Source organism: Trachymyrmex septentrionalis, unplaced genomic scaffold (genome assembly GCF_001594115.1).
Source record: "Trachymyrmex septentrionalis isolate Tsep2-gDNA-1 unplaced genomic scaffold, Tsep1.0 scaffold71, whole genome shotgun sequence".
Taxonomy (NCBI): domain Eukaryota; kingdom Metazoa; phylum Arthropoda; class Insecta; order Hymenoptera; family Formicidae; genus Trachymyrmex; species Trachymyrmex septentrionalis.
In genome coordinates this window covers 164,150-179,473 of record NW_017305895.1, presented here as the reverse complement: position 1 = coordinate 179,473, position 15,324 = coordinate 164,150, and the positions used below count along the sequence as shown (strand labels likewise).

Here is a 15,324-nt window from a genome sequence, read left to right as displayed (position 1 = left end):
TATATATAGTTATATATATTTTATATATAGTTTAATAGTTTTCCAATAACTTAACTAGATTTATCTTTAGCTAAAATAAATTTAACATACTGCTTGCAAAAAGGTGTCTTTTTTGCTACTTAAGAAAGCGAAATAGTACATCTTTTCTTCGTTAAAGTAAAAAAAAATTTAGCTGAATGGATGATAAACTGTAATCAACATTGCTAACCATGATCAAACAACTAGCGATAAAATTAAGTTCTGCGATCTCGAACTCTAATGAACACCATAAACCGCCTAAAGAAACGTTCTTCGCTTTTGCGTCACCGGGTTACTTCCGTTTCTCTTCTCGTCAGCAGCAAATTGCAATTTGCATTCGGAAGCAATGCATTCAAACAAGTTTGCGACTAGAAGGACGAACCTGCAGGTCTCTCTTATCGAGGTGACTACCCATTCTTCCGTCTTCCCTTTCGTATCTCCTCATTCGTCGGCATTTCCTTTTCGTGACGAGTACTCGTATTACTAGATAACCAGATTCTTCAACGATGTTGCACATATATATATGCATTTTTATCACGATCAGTGGGATAAACTCTATACATGACCTGTCAAATCATTATTCATGTTAATTATTGTGATCTTCGAACGCTTTGCTAAAATATCCTTTCATCTTAATAAGAATTTCATTTAATCTATGATCAAATCTTGTAGACTTACGCTATGCAATTGTAGTCGCGTGCTAACCAATTTACATTTATTTACATGATATCCTACCATCTTACTCTCGCAATGATTAATTGCATAACTTAATTTGAACAGCTTAAGCAATTTGAATGGCGCTTAGTCGTTTATGGTGAATGTTAATTCTTCTTAGGTATCTTGAATCACTCTCGTCGATCTCGCATGACACGACAATAAAATTTAATATCATAGAATTAGTCCATTATATTTAATTGGCGATATTGTGAATTCGAATTTGCATTTTCTCATAAAAGATAACATAAAAGATAAAATAAAATAACATAAAAATGAAATACTTAAAATTATAAAAATATAATATAATACGTAATCCTTAAATTTATAAACTGCAACATTTTTATTCTTTACAATTTAAAAAATATAAATAATATAATATTTATGTTCGGTTTCAATGCATTAACATATGTTTTTATACTAATAAAGTTATAATACAATATTGAACGGTTTACAAATAAAAATCGCAATTCTTATTTGTATACTTTCTGAGTAACATACTAATTAACGTATGTGTTCCTTTACGGAGAAACGACATAATTTCCAGTGCTACACGGCAGACTAATTTATATTCCGAATTAACGCAGCTAGTCCCAAATGCACCTTGGAGAAGATTCGTGGTATCGGAACAAGTAGTATTGTCGGGTACTGTCTCTCGACCTTTCTCCTCTTCTTCCTTCCTTCTCGCTCTATTCCTCTTGCCTCCTCGTTTAGGGTTTCCTTCCCGCGACGAGAGGTCACAATTGTCGGGCGACCGGATTTTCCGGAGAAGGGAACTGTTACTACTACTACTATTACTACTACCGGCGTCTTCGTCTACGAACCGGAACGAATCGCCTCCTGCACGCAGCGCACCGTGAGCTCGCCGCGACGGCTTCCACGCCTCGTAATCACTCGGCGATTTACCGATCAGAGATTTACCACGCGCCTGCCTTAGAAAGTGCAACCGCACTCTCGCAGTCTGACTTCTTTTTCCACTTGGCGGCACGGATCGCCCTCGCGACAAGTTGACACGTCGACGTATCGCGCTCCATCGTTCCTGCCCACTTCTGACGGAAGTTGCGCCCTTCTTTGCACGTCTGGCCTTCTAGATTTCTCGTTACAGCTCGCTTCTACGAAAGGCTTATGCAATGATATTTCTTGCCGATAGTTACGGTTGGTTAGGAAATATTGCCGTGGGCTTTGAGGATCGTTGACATTGTTCACGTTATCGCGAAATGTCGTACGGTATGATGGCAAAGCTACTTTACCATGAAGGAAATGTCAAAAGTCAGTATGGAAGTGTCTACACCAGTCGCCAAGGAAAAGGCTGTTTTAAAAACAAAAAAATAGAAATTCAAATAAAAAGTAAAAAATAAATGAAATAAAAAATATAGAGGAAAAGGTGTTAATATGATTATTACATTTGCTTTGCTAATATGGGCCTTACTTAAAATTCTGTTGTATTACAATTAGCACCATCTTCCAAACAAGTTTTTAACTTGTTCTTACAATTAGATAGATATCAAAGTTGTGAAACAACTATTGACTTCTTTGTTGACAATTGATGTTGAACTATTACAAGATATATTAAAGTTTTTTCACATGCTTTTCAATGTCAAGTTTAAAGTTGTTTAAAAAATTCATAATTAACGAATTTATATCTTAAAGTAATTCTTAAGTGTTACTCTGCTACTTTGAGAAGATAAGTGAATAACTTATTAATAGTTTCATTGGGATGTATTAATATTTTCATTAAATATAAATTTTTTTAATATTTCTATATCGGGTCTCTTAACAAGTAAGTAACAAGTAATGTAACTCTAAGACTTTTAACAAAAAATATTACAGAGAATTGTTTTTCATTAAAAAGTCTTTGTAATTATAATTTTAAAATAATTTTAAGAAGTCTCTGGAAGTATTTGTGAAGCGGGAAATTAGTGGTAAACATTCACAAAGACAAGATCAACAAGAGGAGAATGTATTCATGAAAAGAAACTTCTGAATTTGATAATATCTCAACATTTAGCATTTTCTATGAGTTCAAATTATTTGGACTTCATGACAAGTTCAAATAGACCTGAAGAAACTACATTTTGTAAAAATATAGGAGAAATCTTTGTAGTATCACCTTTAGATAATCACATCAAAATGTTCCTTTTTATTTGAATAATTTTTTCGGTTTTGTGGCTTATTTGTCTTAAGGCTTTTGAATAATCACTTCAGCCATATTGAACTGTGATGTCATAAGCGAGAAATGACACGTTGATTTTTTTTGCCATTTGTAAATAGAGAGAATTTGAATGAAACAAAATGATAAGATCGCTTTAAAACACTTGTAAAAATGGACAATGACACTCCTTTAGCTTCCCTAATAGTCAGTAAAGAGTCGAAAAAGACTCGTGAAGTGAAAATAGGCTACGCATGAGCATTGAGTAAAAAACTAGTAAACGCACTTTATGTATTTTTTACGGTCACTTACTGACTGTTAAGGGAGATAAGGATAGTTTTCGTCCATTTTTACAAGTATTTTAAAAGAGATCTCATCATTTTATTTCATCCAAATTCTTTTTATTTACAAAGGCATGTAAGAAAAATCAACGTGTCGCTTATGATACATTTCTCGCTTATGACGTCATGATTTAATATGGCTGGAGTAAGTACTCAGGAGCTTTAAATGTGTTTTATATTAAACTTAGATTAATAAATTATCGTTTATTTTAATATTTAATATTTCTTTATAATTATAATTTTTTATTTTGATAAAATAAAAAATTATATTTATAAGGAAATAAAACAAAATCTATATTATCCTTTTCCTCTAATAATAAAAAATTTAGAATTTTGTATATGTGAGGTTTATTATTTGAATAGTTTTATTATTATTGCAAGTTGAATATCATTTTTTATTCATGGGATTACGTAAGTAGAAGTATAAGAAATTTATTTGTTGATTGCATTATATAATTTAACAAATAACATATTTATTCTGGGGACAAGATATTTTGTTAAATTTCAACTTAGCCACGTATTGATGAGTAATACGTCAAATTGCTTCACTCCTCTAATAATCATCGGGCATGATGCATAACAGGTGCTGCACAAGTTCAAGCGGCAAGGACGCTTTCACGAGACTCTGACGGCCTCAGCAACTTTATGTTATTGTGTCACAGTCTTCTACTCTTGGCTGCATGAAACACATTCACATGACGGAGTCACGTTCTATTACTACAATGGAAAGCTTAATGTGTTTCACATTTAAATAAATGTGAATATTCTAAATTTAATTATTTGAAGCAATTATCATGATTAGATATAAACATATATTATCAATATCTGTAATTTCACTCGTTTATCACTCAGATTAAAGCATAAATAGTTCAGATTAATTTATAACTGCGTCATATCTATAAAACACTTATATTCAAATACAAATACGCGCAAAACTGAACAAATTGTACTGAAAAAATGATACAGTTTAAATACATTTGTACATGATATTATCTTCACATGATTTATAGTATATGGTAACCGTTTTTGTAACAGATTGTATGAATGAGACATTCATTAATCCACTTTCCATTCTCTGTCTCATCGTCTTCTATCGTGACTTTGCAAAATTCTATTTCCACGTCTTTGAAACGCGTCGTAATGTGAGAAGCACATTTTGTTATTAACAATCACGAAATTAACGATCAAAGAAGATTAATAGCATTTATACTCTTTTTATGCATGAAGAAACGGATTTAAAGTGGTCGGCCCGAAATCCCACGTTCGAAATTTTGTTTCAGGAGAAAGTACAGATCCAACGGCCCTGAAGATGAATTAAGCCTACCCACAGGAATGTATGTTAATGGCCTGCTATGAATGGTCGCTTCGTAAAAATATAGGAAGAGCATGACGGATACGCTTCGTCAACGTATGTCGTGCCATGTTCGGAATTTTATAGAGATTCCTTAAAAATGAAGGAATTTTTAAGAGAATGTCTTCTGAGATATATGATAGGTATTCACAATGGCTCTCTGATAACGAATTAAGCTACATTTAGCTTCTAATTAATCTATCACGCTGAACATTTCAACATTAACTTTTCAAATTATTAAAAGCTATTTTGTTATTTAAGAAATTAGAATATCTATTTCTTTTTTCTGTTTTTCAAATGAAATTTGACGAATCCGAATTTATTCAGTATGTGATGTAAATCTAAATTCACACAAACACACAATGGAAAGAGATTTTTAAAGTATTCATAAAGTAATGTATAAATTTTCGAGATTCATTTGGGTCTATAGATAGCAAGAATGAAAGCAGGATTTTCATATGTTACGTATTTTTGGAGTCCCTAAGTACGTAGCGCCGTCGGAACACGGAGATACGTGATTTCACTTGGTGATTCATCCGAGTGAAAACTCTGACGTACTCCGTTTAAATTGCAGATTCCGATTCCGCCCATTCTGTATGCACATCCGATTAAGGATCTGACCCACAACTGTCGGATAAGAATTGCACGACGTGATACGCAATGACATCGATGTATGACACCAAATTGACCGTGCATGACTTACAAGATTTATATTTGTCATGAAATCTCTTTATATATCGATCTATCAAATTGATATTTATAAGGAAAGTTCCCCTTGGGACATATTCAATGTGAATGTAATAATTCGCTGCAGTTACAGTTCCGTTGCAATGATCACTTATTACATGATATATATTACGTCGTCAACAAGCGTCGAAGATGATGGACTAAAAAGACCGTTAACGTAGTAATCGTGATAATTTCTCCAAGAAATGTATGCTTAAGTGAGAGTAATATTTACGTCTGTTAATTCCTTCCTTACTGCTTTCATCAGAACTAAAATTCTATAGTTAGGAAGTTTAATAACATATATCTTCCTAAGAATTTTTAATCAGTTACAAGAAATTTATAGAAAGTTGTACAATATATAATATATATTAGTATATATTATAATATATTATAATATTAGTATGTATTATAATAGTTAGAAATATATTTATTTTTATGAAGATAAGGATTATCGATAATACTATAATATTTTGAGAAAAATACAAAAAAATATTTTTTATAACGTAATTGAAGGAACGAGACATAGAACTTTTTATTCATACAGAACTAAAAAATGTACCAATCTCATGCGACACTTGATTGCCGGAACTTCGAGAAGAATAATGAACGTGATTCTGGTATTATTGCTGGGAACGACGATTTTCGTGATACCTGTAATCAGAAGAATGAGGTTCTGATAGGTGGAAGCAAAGTTAGATATACAGTGAAACCTGATTACAGACTCGTTTTCAACAAGCGGCAGCATGAGTTCTATTATTGGTTAACAGCACGAGAAACGAATGATTCGTGCATTCGTCGGCCGCTATTATGATGCGTAAAATAAACAAATAGGTCTTTCGCATGCATTGATGAATTCATTGTAGTTCAATTCCTCCGCAGTGTCCTACTTTATCGCTCAAATAACTTTTAATCATTATTACCATTTTAAATGTAAATTATCTAATTATTTGCTTTATCTCTCTATAAGTACAAAGGAACAATTATGTTTAAATTAAAATTAAATTAATATATTATAAACAGGAAAAGTATGTCTCAATCTCAATATTCTCAAATGCGTATCTTATCATACGATTTTAACAACATCAAAAGTAGATAGCAATTTTCCCAATGCAATTAAGAATTATACAAATTGTTTATTATATCGCATAAGATAACACATCAATTAATAAAACATTTTTCTAAAATATTAAGATAATCGGTGTTTCAATATCTCTTTCCAATTGTGTTAAGTTTTATATAATGATACATTTGTTGATAAAGTCTATTTTAATGTAGAAAAAATGTCTCATTTTAAAAACACCTTACAACATCTTACACATTTCTCATTTAATAGATCTAATATATGGAGGAATAATATTATTGTGGCAACAACTAAATGCAAGAATGAATAAGTAAACTGAAACATGAAGTATTACAATTTTTTGGCATGGAACTACATGCTGTAAACTAGAGGGTAGATAAATTTTGATGATCGAGGAACATTTCGGCGCGCAGGAGTATCCTAATTCGCGACTACCTGAGCCGAAGCAAGTAGACGGTGATAGCCCCACGTAGAAGGGGGAGAAACTGAGATGATAAACTCCGGTAAAACACGAACGCTGTAAACTTTCTCCGATAATGGCCAACATCAAACCAATTTCGCGCCCGCGTCATTACCTGATATACCGTTGGCGACGGCGAGGGGACAGAAAAAGAGTAGAGAACGCGGCGAGAAGGTAAGCTTCTAGTCATCGATTCGGTGGGATGACTTTGTAAGGGAAAATGCAATTACGACACACCGCGAGAAACCGGTCAAACTTTTGCGGTAGAAATTTTTTGATTTCTCGTCACGGTTAGACGTTCCTCATGCTGCAAATACCGTTCTTCATATCCGATACTACTCGCCAATATTTTTAATCAATTGTTTTTTTTTTCATAATTAAGCGATTGTAATCAGGCAATTCTGGGAAAGGAAGAATTCTTTATATTTTCGTTTTCTCGAGGATGCGGATGGAGTACTCATATGCCCGCAAATGAATTATTCGAACGTAAGCGGTTTCCTAGTATTTGTCAAGCTTACGACACATCAAGATCAGCGTAAAATGCGAGCACTCGAAATACCGAATTCTCAGCGTTGTATTATAATGTTCGCACGAGCTTGGTTTCACCGACCAGTTACAGAAGCAACCGTATTACGAAAATTCGCTCGTTCCTTTTTATGACAACGGATATATGGGAAAAAAAGGTCTGACATGTGTGTTTTCTTTCTCATTCAACGTAAGAGCATGATCGCTTCCTATTTCGTATTCGCTCACTCAGCAAAGCAATACGCGCACGTGCTTTTATTTATTTCGTGTGTTTTTGACTATTTTATTTTCTGATAATATATTTGTTTATATTTATATTATCAAGAAATTTTCCTTGATATCTGCGATTAATTAATGCACAATTGTCAAGAATTGTCATTTTTTTATTTTAATATGAAATTAAAAAAAATAAACACATATAATATATATAAATAAAAATATATCATTTTCACAGGTTGTTAGTAAAAATATTATACTGATGTATTATACTAATGTATTATATGGTACAAGGAGAGAGATAATTCTACATAAAAAAAATTAATAAAAAACATAAAATAAAATTTTGTCTTATTTTTTTCTTTATTTTTCAGAAAATTAATTTTAAATTTTATATCGGGCACGAGCATTTAACTATATTTCGGATCTCACTCTTTAGGTTATTATCTCTACTCATATTATTTTTATTAGTGTAATCGAGAATACAAAATAAAAATAAGGTATTTATATATAATAAATTTTAAAATTTATTATATGCAAATACCCTATAATAATATTATTTTAAATTGTTATAAACGATATCCATTCTATCGAATATTACTTACAAAACACCCTATATAATTTTGAACATATAACGATAAATTTTCAAACAAATTATAATAATTTTTACAATAGTAATACAAATTATTATTCAATTATTTTATAAATTTTTGAAAACCATTATTTTCAAAAGAATATGATAATTTGTTGGTATGGAAATTTAAACGCATTTGAATTTTTGTTACATTTATGACAACGTAAAGATATGTAATTGACATCAATGATGAAAATATAGCTAGCGCAATTAGACGTGTAACATGTATATTGGGATATGTCTTGTAGCTTGAATAAGTACTAAGTTTCGTCACAGAAGATGCGTGCAGAAGATTGGCGTCAGTTCGTCACGATTACTATGTCTTAGTGAAAACGTTCGTCACAATATAATAGATGTCATTGGTGAAACAACATCTACATATTGTAAGAATGGAGGGTCGAGTATTTTGCATTGAAGACGTCCTTAATTATGTAAGTGAGGTTTGTAAAGTCAGTTCATCGATTGGAAAGGAGTCATCAGTCGATTGAAAGGAAAGCCCATTCTGTACATTCTCGTTTTGCATTCATTTGAATAAACTTATTTCAAAGGACCGATTATTCTTTGTATAGCTGATAAACACTTTTACGTTCTTTCTTTGGAGATATTCTTAAGATAATCTTCGATTTTTGTAATTATATCTGTTATTATAGAGCGTTATATTATGAAATCACAATGTACATGCGTATATTATGAATAAAGTTTGATTTCTTTGTCATAATAACCAAAGTTACACAAATACTTTAATTTAAATTATAAAATGCATTATATAAATGATATAAAAGATATAACTTTGTTATTACAAATTGATTTGTTTATTCTTATATGAGCATATATATATATATATATATATATATATAATATATACACATATATATACATGCACCAAATATTAATTTATTGAGTCACTTCTGGTTGTTTGTTGCAAATCGAGCCAGCTGTGCTATATGCAGATTGCCGGATGTGCAGACGATTTAGCAGGAGATCAGGTGTGACAAGCCAGTTGGGGCTGATAAATTGTACGGATCGACACTTACTAGATTTTCCAATATTGTTACCATTTGCCTATGGGTATTAACCCTTAATATATGAAGTGAACATTGGAATAGTCATTAGAGGAGCACGCTTACATTTTACGCTTTGTACTGCTCTTTATCATTTTTAACTCATTTGAGCTATTACTTTATAAATGTACATATTATAAATTCTTATATGTTTATTTTGAATTCAAATAAAATTAAGTATATATGATAATAGATTAAATAAAAAAATAAAAATTTAATTTATATAAAAGAATATAAATAAAAAACCATTACTCAAATAAATGTAGTGTATGATAATTTCTGTATTTGTGAATAGAAAATATTTAATTTGATATAAGAAAGGTGTAAGCTTTAAAAGTTTGATTTATATCAAAGACGTCAGAAGTGTCAAAATTTTGCTTTTAGCATGCCACGTTAGTGTTTATCAGTATTTGTATAATAAAGAAAGTACACTTTTACTTCTAACATAGTAACTAAAATTAATAAAAAATTCGAAAATGTCAAAAATATTTGTAGCTTAGAAATGTCATTGGAAGAGCGTTTCGATCGTTGATTTCTCTCAACGTATCTCACTACGATGACCTCGAGTGAAAGAAAGAAGAAAGTCTTACCTGGCAATACGAGATGTTGCCGCACCTGCGCGCATTCCAGTTGACGTGACCCTAAAACTTCAATGTCCGTCGACCATTCACCTTGACCATGGATCCTGCTATAACTGATATAGCTTCCCTTTCATAGTTAATTATTCACTGAAACAAAGTCAGCTATCAGATTAACATCACACTTGATTTGAAATGAATAAAACATTGCAATTCTTGCGGATTTGTGCATCTATACTCAAAAATTCATCTTTTAAAACATTTTCTAAAATAATTTATTAGAATTGTCTTATCAAAAATGATTTAAACAATTATTTTTAGTATAGTATAACAGAAAATTTATTTAATTATAATATTATTACATTTATATATTTTAATTACATAATTCTTAATTACATTCATAAATATATATTAATTTTAAAATAAATTTTATTAAAATATTAAAATTTTATTTAAAAATGTGTCTATATATTACATAATTTCATTTAAATTTATTTTACATTTATTTTACAAAATACACACAAGAACTTATTGTTAGAGGAGAAATGAGTGTAATGTATGGAACTATAACTTCAGTAATACAAGTTTGATAGTTTAATCAGATCAGAAAATTCTTTGTGAGTGCGCACATTATTTATGATATAAATGTCAGCCAAGTGCATAAAAGACGAGATTAAAGACAAAGCTAACATTATCAATTTCTCTGACATTGTCATCACAAGTTATGATTTTCCAAAGAATTAAATATATTAAACAAAAAATATCTGCTATTTCGATTACAGACGACTATATATTCTATCTAAAATATCTCATCAAATGATGAATTGCAATAATCGGAAATGAAGGTATGCAACAAAATCATTTTATCTTGTATAGTATGTGTATAAATGTCAAATTCATACATTTAGATAGCGTAACCCAAATTCACTTTACAATTGATTATCATAATTCATAATAATCATAACTAAACTAATAATAGTTAAAATGTGTTACATTAAGGTATAAAATTACAAAAATATTTAATATATTTTACCGAAGTAATATATATATATGTGAACAATAATATAATATTGTCCTAAATCGATTATTAACGTTAAATTACATTAAGAAATATTGACAATATATAATAGTATAATATTAATATTATATATATTTAGTACTAATTAATATTATATTTTAAAGTAATACAATATTTATGGAGCAGCGTAACAAAACGATTTTTTTCTATTTAATTAATATACTATAAATATATCTAAATAAAAAAAATGAGCTTGAAAGTTTTAGAATACATTCCTATGATGATGATACATTGGTGCTCGTTTTAACGATGTGGTGGAAACTCAAGCCGCAGAAATCGGTGAATAAAGAGGAGTTGAAAAAAATTCCGATGGACGGTGTCGTTGGACAATTAATTCCAGCGCATACCGCAACTAGTTACCTTCACCGCTCCTCTGTGTCACACAGACTTTTGGACGAAACAATTTTGTTTGCTCTCGTTATTCCGAGATTTTTGCGGCAGCAACAGCGTTAGCGATAGATGGTATTGCCGACAGACAAGCAAAGCCAAATCATGAGGGGCGGCATTTTTCTGTTGAATTATTGATGACAATGTAATGGATCTCAAAGGGGAGGGAATGTGTATATATTATATGTCAGTGTACATCTGATATGCACGAGTACGTAAACTATTACTTCCTGTCTTCTTATTTTACATTAGAATAAAATCTTGAGCGTGATTAAAAGTTTTAAAATATTCTAACAGTATTCTGCGTAAACATTACGTAAAAGCACTTTTATATATATATATAGGTATATATAATATGTAGGAATATAAATATAATATATAAAAATATATAGATATTTGGTTGTATCTTTTCTTATTTTTGAAGATGTGCTTTTTCTACCAAACCAATGTATTTATCAAATTAATGAAAAGGATTAAACTTTTCTCTATGATAAATCTTTAGATGTTGCTTCCCTGTTAGTTTCTAAAATTTTAAATTACAATTTGAATTACTTATAAATTATTAAGAAGTCAATCAGTTGCATAACATAGTATTTATATAAATTATTTATGTAAATACCAAAAAGGTTACCAAAATATAACAATAATTTCAACATTAACTTTATTTTATTATTAACAAACTTCTTTCACTTTTGAGCACTTATAATTACTTAACGGTTGTTTTTCTTTATAAACTAATTCCATAAAGATACAAGCAATACATATGACATTTCTAATGAAAGACAGGTCTTATTTAGTAAAGAGCATTAAAGTCACCGATATCACATTGCGATAATTAATTAGTATGATTGAAGATTACATCAATCTACAATAATTACATTGAGTTGCGTAAGATTTCTTATGCATGCATTGCAACTCTCTTGATGGACATCCTTCAAGACTTAACGATCATGTATTTCTGATTCTTGATCAATCCTTAAATTAAGCGCGACCGGCTAATACTAGAATCGTAATGAATTTCAAATACCGCGTATATCTGTTGACGTTTAGTTATTGGTCAATATTAGCTGAACTTGCCGAAATAAATGTCTTTTACATAAAATATATACAGACAATTTAACATAAATTTCTCTTGCAATTTTTATGCAAATCATGTCTTACTTTTTCAGTCTCTGTTAGACTGAAGGTAACGCGAATAAATGCGTTACCAATAATTCACATCAGTTTTTATTGTCGAGTACAGAGTGAAGGATTCGATTGACCAATCCTTCCGAATCATTTTCTGTGCGGAAAGATTTATAACCAGTTTCACGCAACGGATGTTGTAGTCACTGGGGATCGGAGATTACACGTACAACGGCGCATCTTCGTCTTCTTCGGCGAGGCAAGGCTAGCCTACTTTCTCTACAAAGAGAATTTTTAAACGGTGTATGAGGAGGGCTGCCTCTTCTCGCGCTCTTCCCCACATCATCTTTCTATACCTCTCTCTCTCTCTCTCTCTCTCTCTCTCTCTCTCTCTCTCTCTCTATTCCTCTCTCTTCCCTCTGTACCCTTAGGCGCACTCACTCTCTCCTCTTCCCGGGTCTCCTTTCCACGATTCACCCGGCAACTTCAGTCGACAACTCCTCCAACTGGTAGTCTTCTCGGAGTCTATATAAGCGGAGTCTTCATACGAGACTGAACATTTTTTGTGTTAGTATTGGCGAGTCGTGGTGCTCATTTGTCAAAGAGGCTGCGGGCCGACGAATGCCAGTATGGTGCGTGCTATGTGTTACACGAAAAGCTACTGTTAAATCGCATACGACAAGCTCCGGTTAGGCGCGACTTCCCTTAAAGTGCGGTGGTGAGAAAAGCTGAAGGAACGCTTCTAGAGTAAGAAGATCTACGTAGTGCCGGATAATCTGTGTGTACAAGTGCCAAGACTGCGATTTACGTGCGTGTATCATGGTTAAATTCAAGGTGGGTTGCAGAGAGTCTAAATTGTGCTTTGTTTAGTCAGAGTGTTTATCATTTCAAGGAATTAATAGAAATGTAATTAATACATATAGCTTTACTAAACAATAAAGTGTTTTAATTTTACGTAATATTTTTTTAACTTTTAATTCTTGATTTATATTAAAATACGTCATTTCTCTTGGCAGATCTGGAAGTTTTGAATATGTTAAATTTTATCAGCTTAACTTAATTCATACATGTTTCTTTTTTTAAATTAAAGCTACTTATTTAAAAATTTATTGTTATTTTTAATATATACTAATTTAGAAAAGACTATATTTTTTAAAAATATTAATTTCAGCAAATAACAAATTTTCTCGAGAAAATAATGTATCTAATTGCAATTTTTATTAATAGAATTGCATTTTTTATATTATATATAATGCTCTTAACATTTTAATTAATAATATTTGCATTCATTTTGGTCATACATAAAATTATTCATAAATATTATTTCATATTTCGATCAGTTAGAAAGTCATTATTGTTTTATTTATACTTATTTAAGTCATATTTTCTATTTATTTCTATTCATTTAATAGAAAATATTAATATTTTTTATTTAAGTAATATTTAAGTAATATTTTCTAATGAATTAATAAATGATTTTAATTGTGATCATTGTTAATTAAAAACTTAGGTGTTATTGATTATTTCAAAAATTAAAAATTTTTTTTCAAATATTATAAAATAAAAATGAATATTTTTCAGTTATAAATAGTAATTTTTTATAATTAATTTAAATTAAATTATTTATAATTATTTCATATTTTATTAATTTAATTATTCCTATATGCAATATATATATGTTTAAAAAATAGACGTTACTTCCGTGTTTGAATTAATAGACTTTTTAAATATGTATATGTATTGTATATGTATTACGTCAGTCTTATGAAAGAATAAAAGAAAGAACAGAACACACACTTTAGTACTCAGAAATCTTTACGACTGAAATAGCGTTGCACCCTCGATGTGAATAAATTTCCGTACTAATAAGGGAGGACGCATGCATTATGAAAGGAGTGTACGATAGGGGTCTTAGGCGTACGCATTATCGATAATGCTACTGAGACTATTTCCAACTAGAAATTAAGTAATTGGCAGTTTCTTATCGGTGATAACGGCTAATCTAAAGTACAGATCAAATTTACTTTTTGCTGAACAAGTTAGTCCTTCTACTTTAAATCCTCGAGAATTTTTTGCATATATTATGTATAGAAAGTGTAAAAATATAATGAAGAATTAAATAAAAGTTAATTGTATACTAGCTAAAGTATATAGGTCATTGCACCTATGTGCATCACAATGTGCGTGAAAATGAGAGTCGCGTGAGATACACGCGTTTTCATACGGGCAGTAAAAAGTGCATCCTTATGCAAAAGTAATCTAAGTATGAAAGTGGTTATTTACAACCACGAAAAAAAATAAAACAAATGTCAAAGAAAATAAAACAAATGTCTTTTATATTATGGAGATAGCACGGTTTCATTAATTACGTACGTGTAATCGATGTTTATGATTATGGCACATATTTGAATTTCAATGTAAATGCAGATTCGATTTGTTCATTATTTCCTATTTACGTGTGCTGTATGCAGCGTATGTTATCGAGTCACTTTGTCAAGTATTCAACAACAATGTAATCTATGGAAAAGCAAAATATAATATAAAAACGAATAAAATTTTTTTCAAAATATAATTACATCATTAATTTTGTACTTTATATTGCTGATGACTAAAAAATGTTCTATCCCATTTGTATGATATAATTTAAGAAATGTGAAAATATACATACGTATTTCGAACAAATATATCCCGGTTGATTGAACTTTCTTTTGTTGGCCTCATTTACATTGATGGATTGCGTGTGTGCTATCTTGTAAGTTCTGTACTTACTGTATTGGCCTAATCAAACAATATTATTTTAATTTATATTGATGATCGTAGATTGGATTACATAAAGTGAAAAGAGAAGTTTTATTGTAATTATTAGTATTGTCTTAT

At 30.3% G+C, this 15,324-nt stretch overlaps 1 protein-coding gene across 2 annotated transcripts in view; it reads left to right on the top strand.

The window, feature by feature from the left end:
- LOC108753787 overlaps positions 1-15,324 on the top strand; it is a 43,990-nt gene that overhangs the window by 22,768 nt on the left and 5,898 nt on the right. Inside the window, exon 1 of one of the 2 annotated variants that reach the window (XM_018495687.1) lies at positions 13,028-13,281. The exons of the other annotated variant lie outside the window; for it this stretch is intronic. Within the exon in view, the coding sequence (XP_018351189.1) occupies positions 13,267-13,281 (15 nt within the window). The 5' untranslated portion in view covers positions 13,028-13,266. Of the gene's footprint in view, positions 1-13,027; positions 13,282-15,324 lie in introns of those variants that run through there. 2 annotated transcript variants of the gene reach the window in all.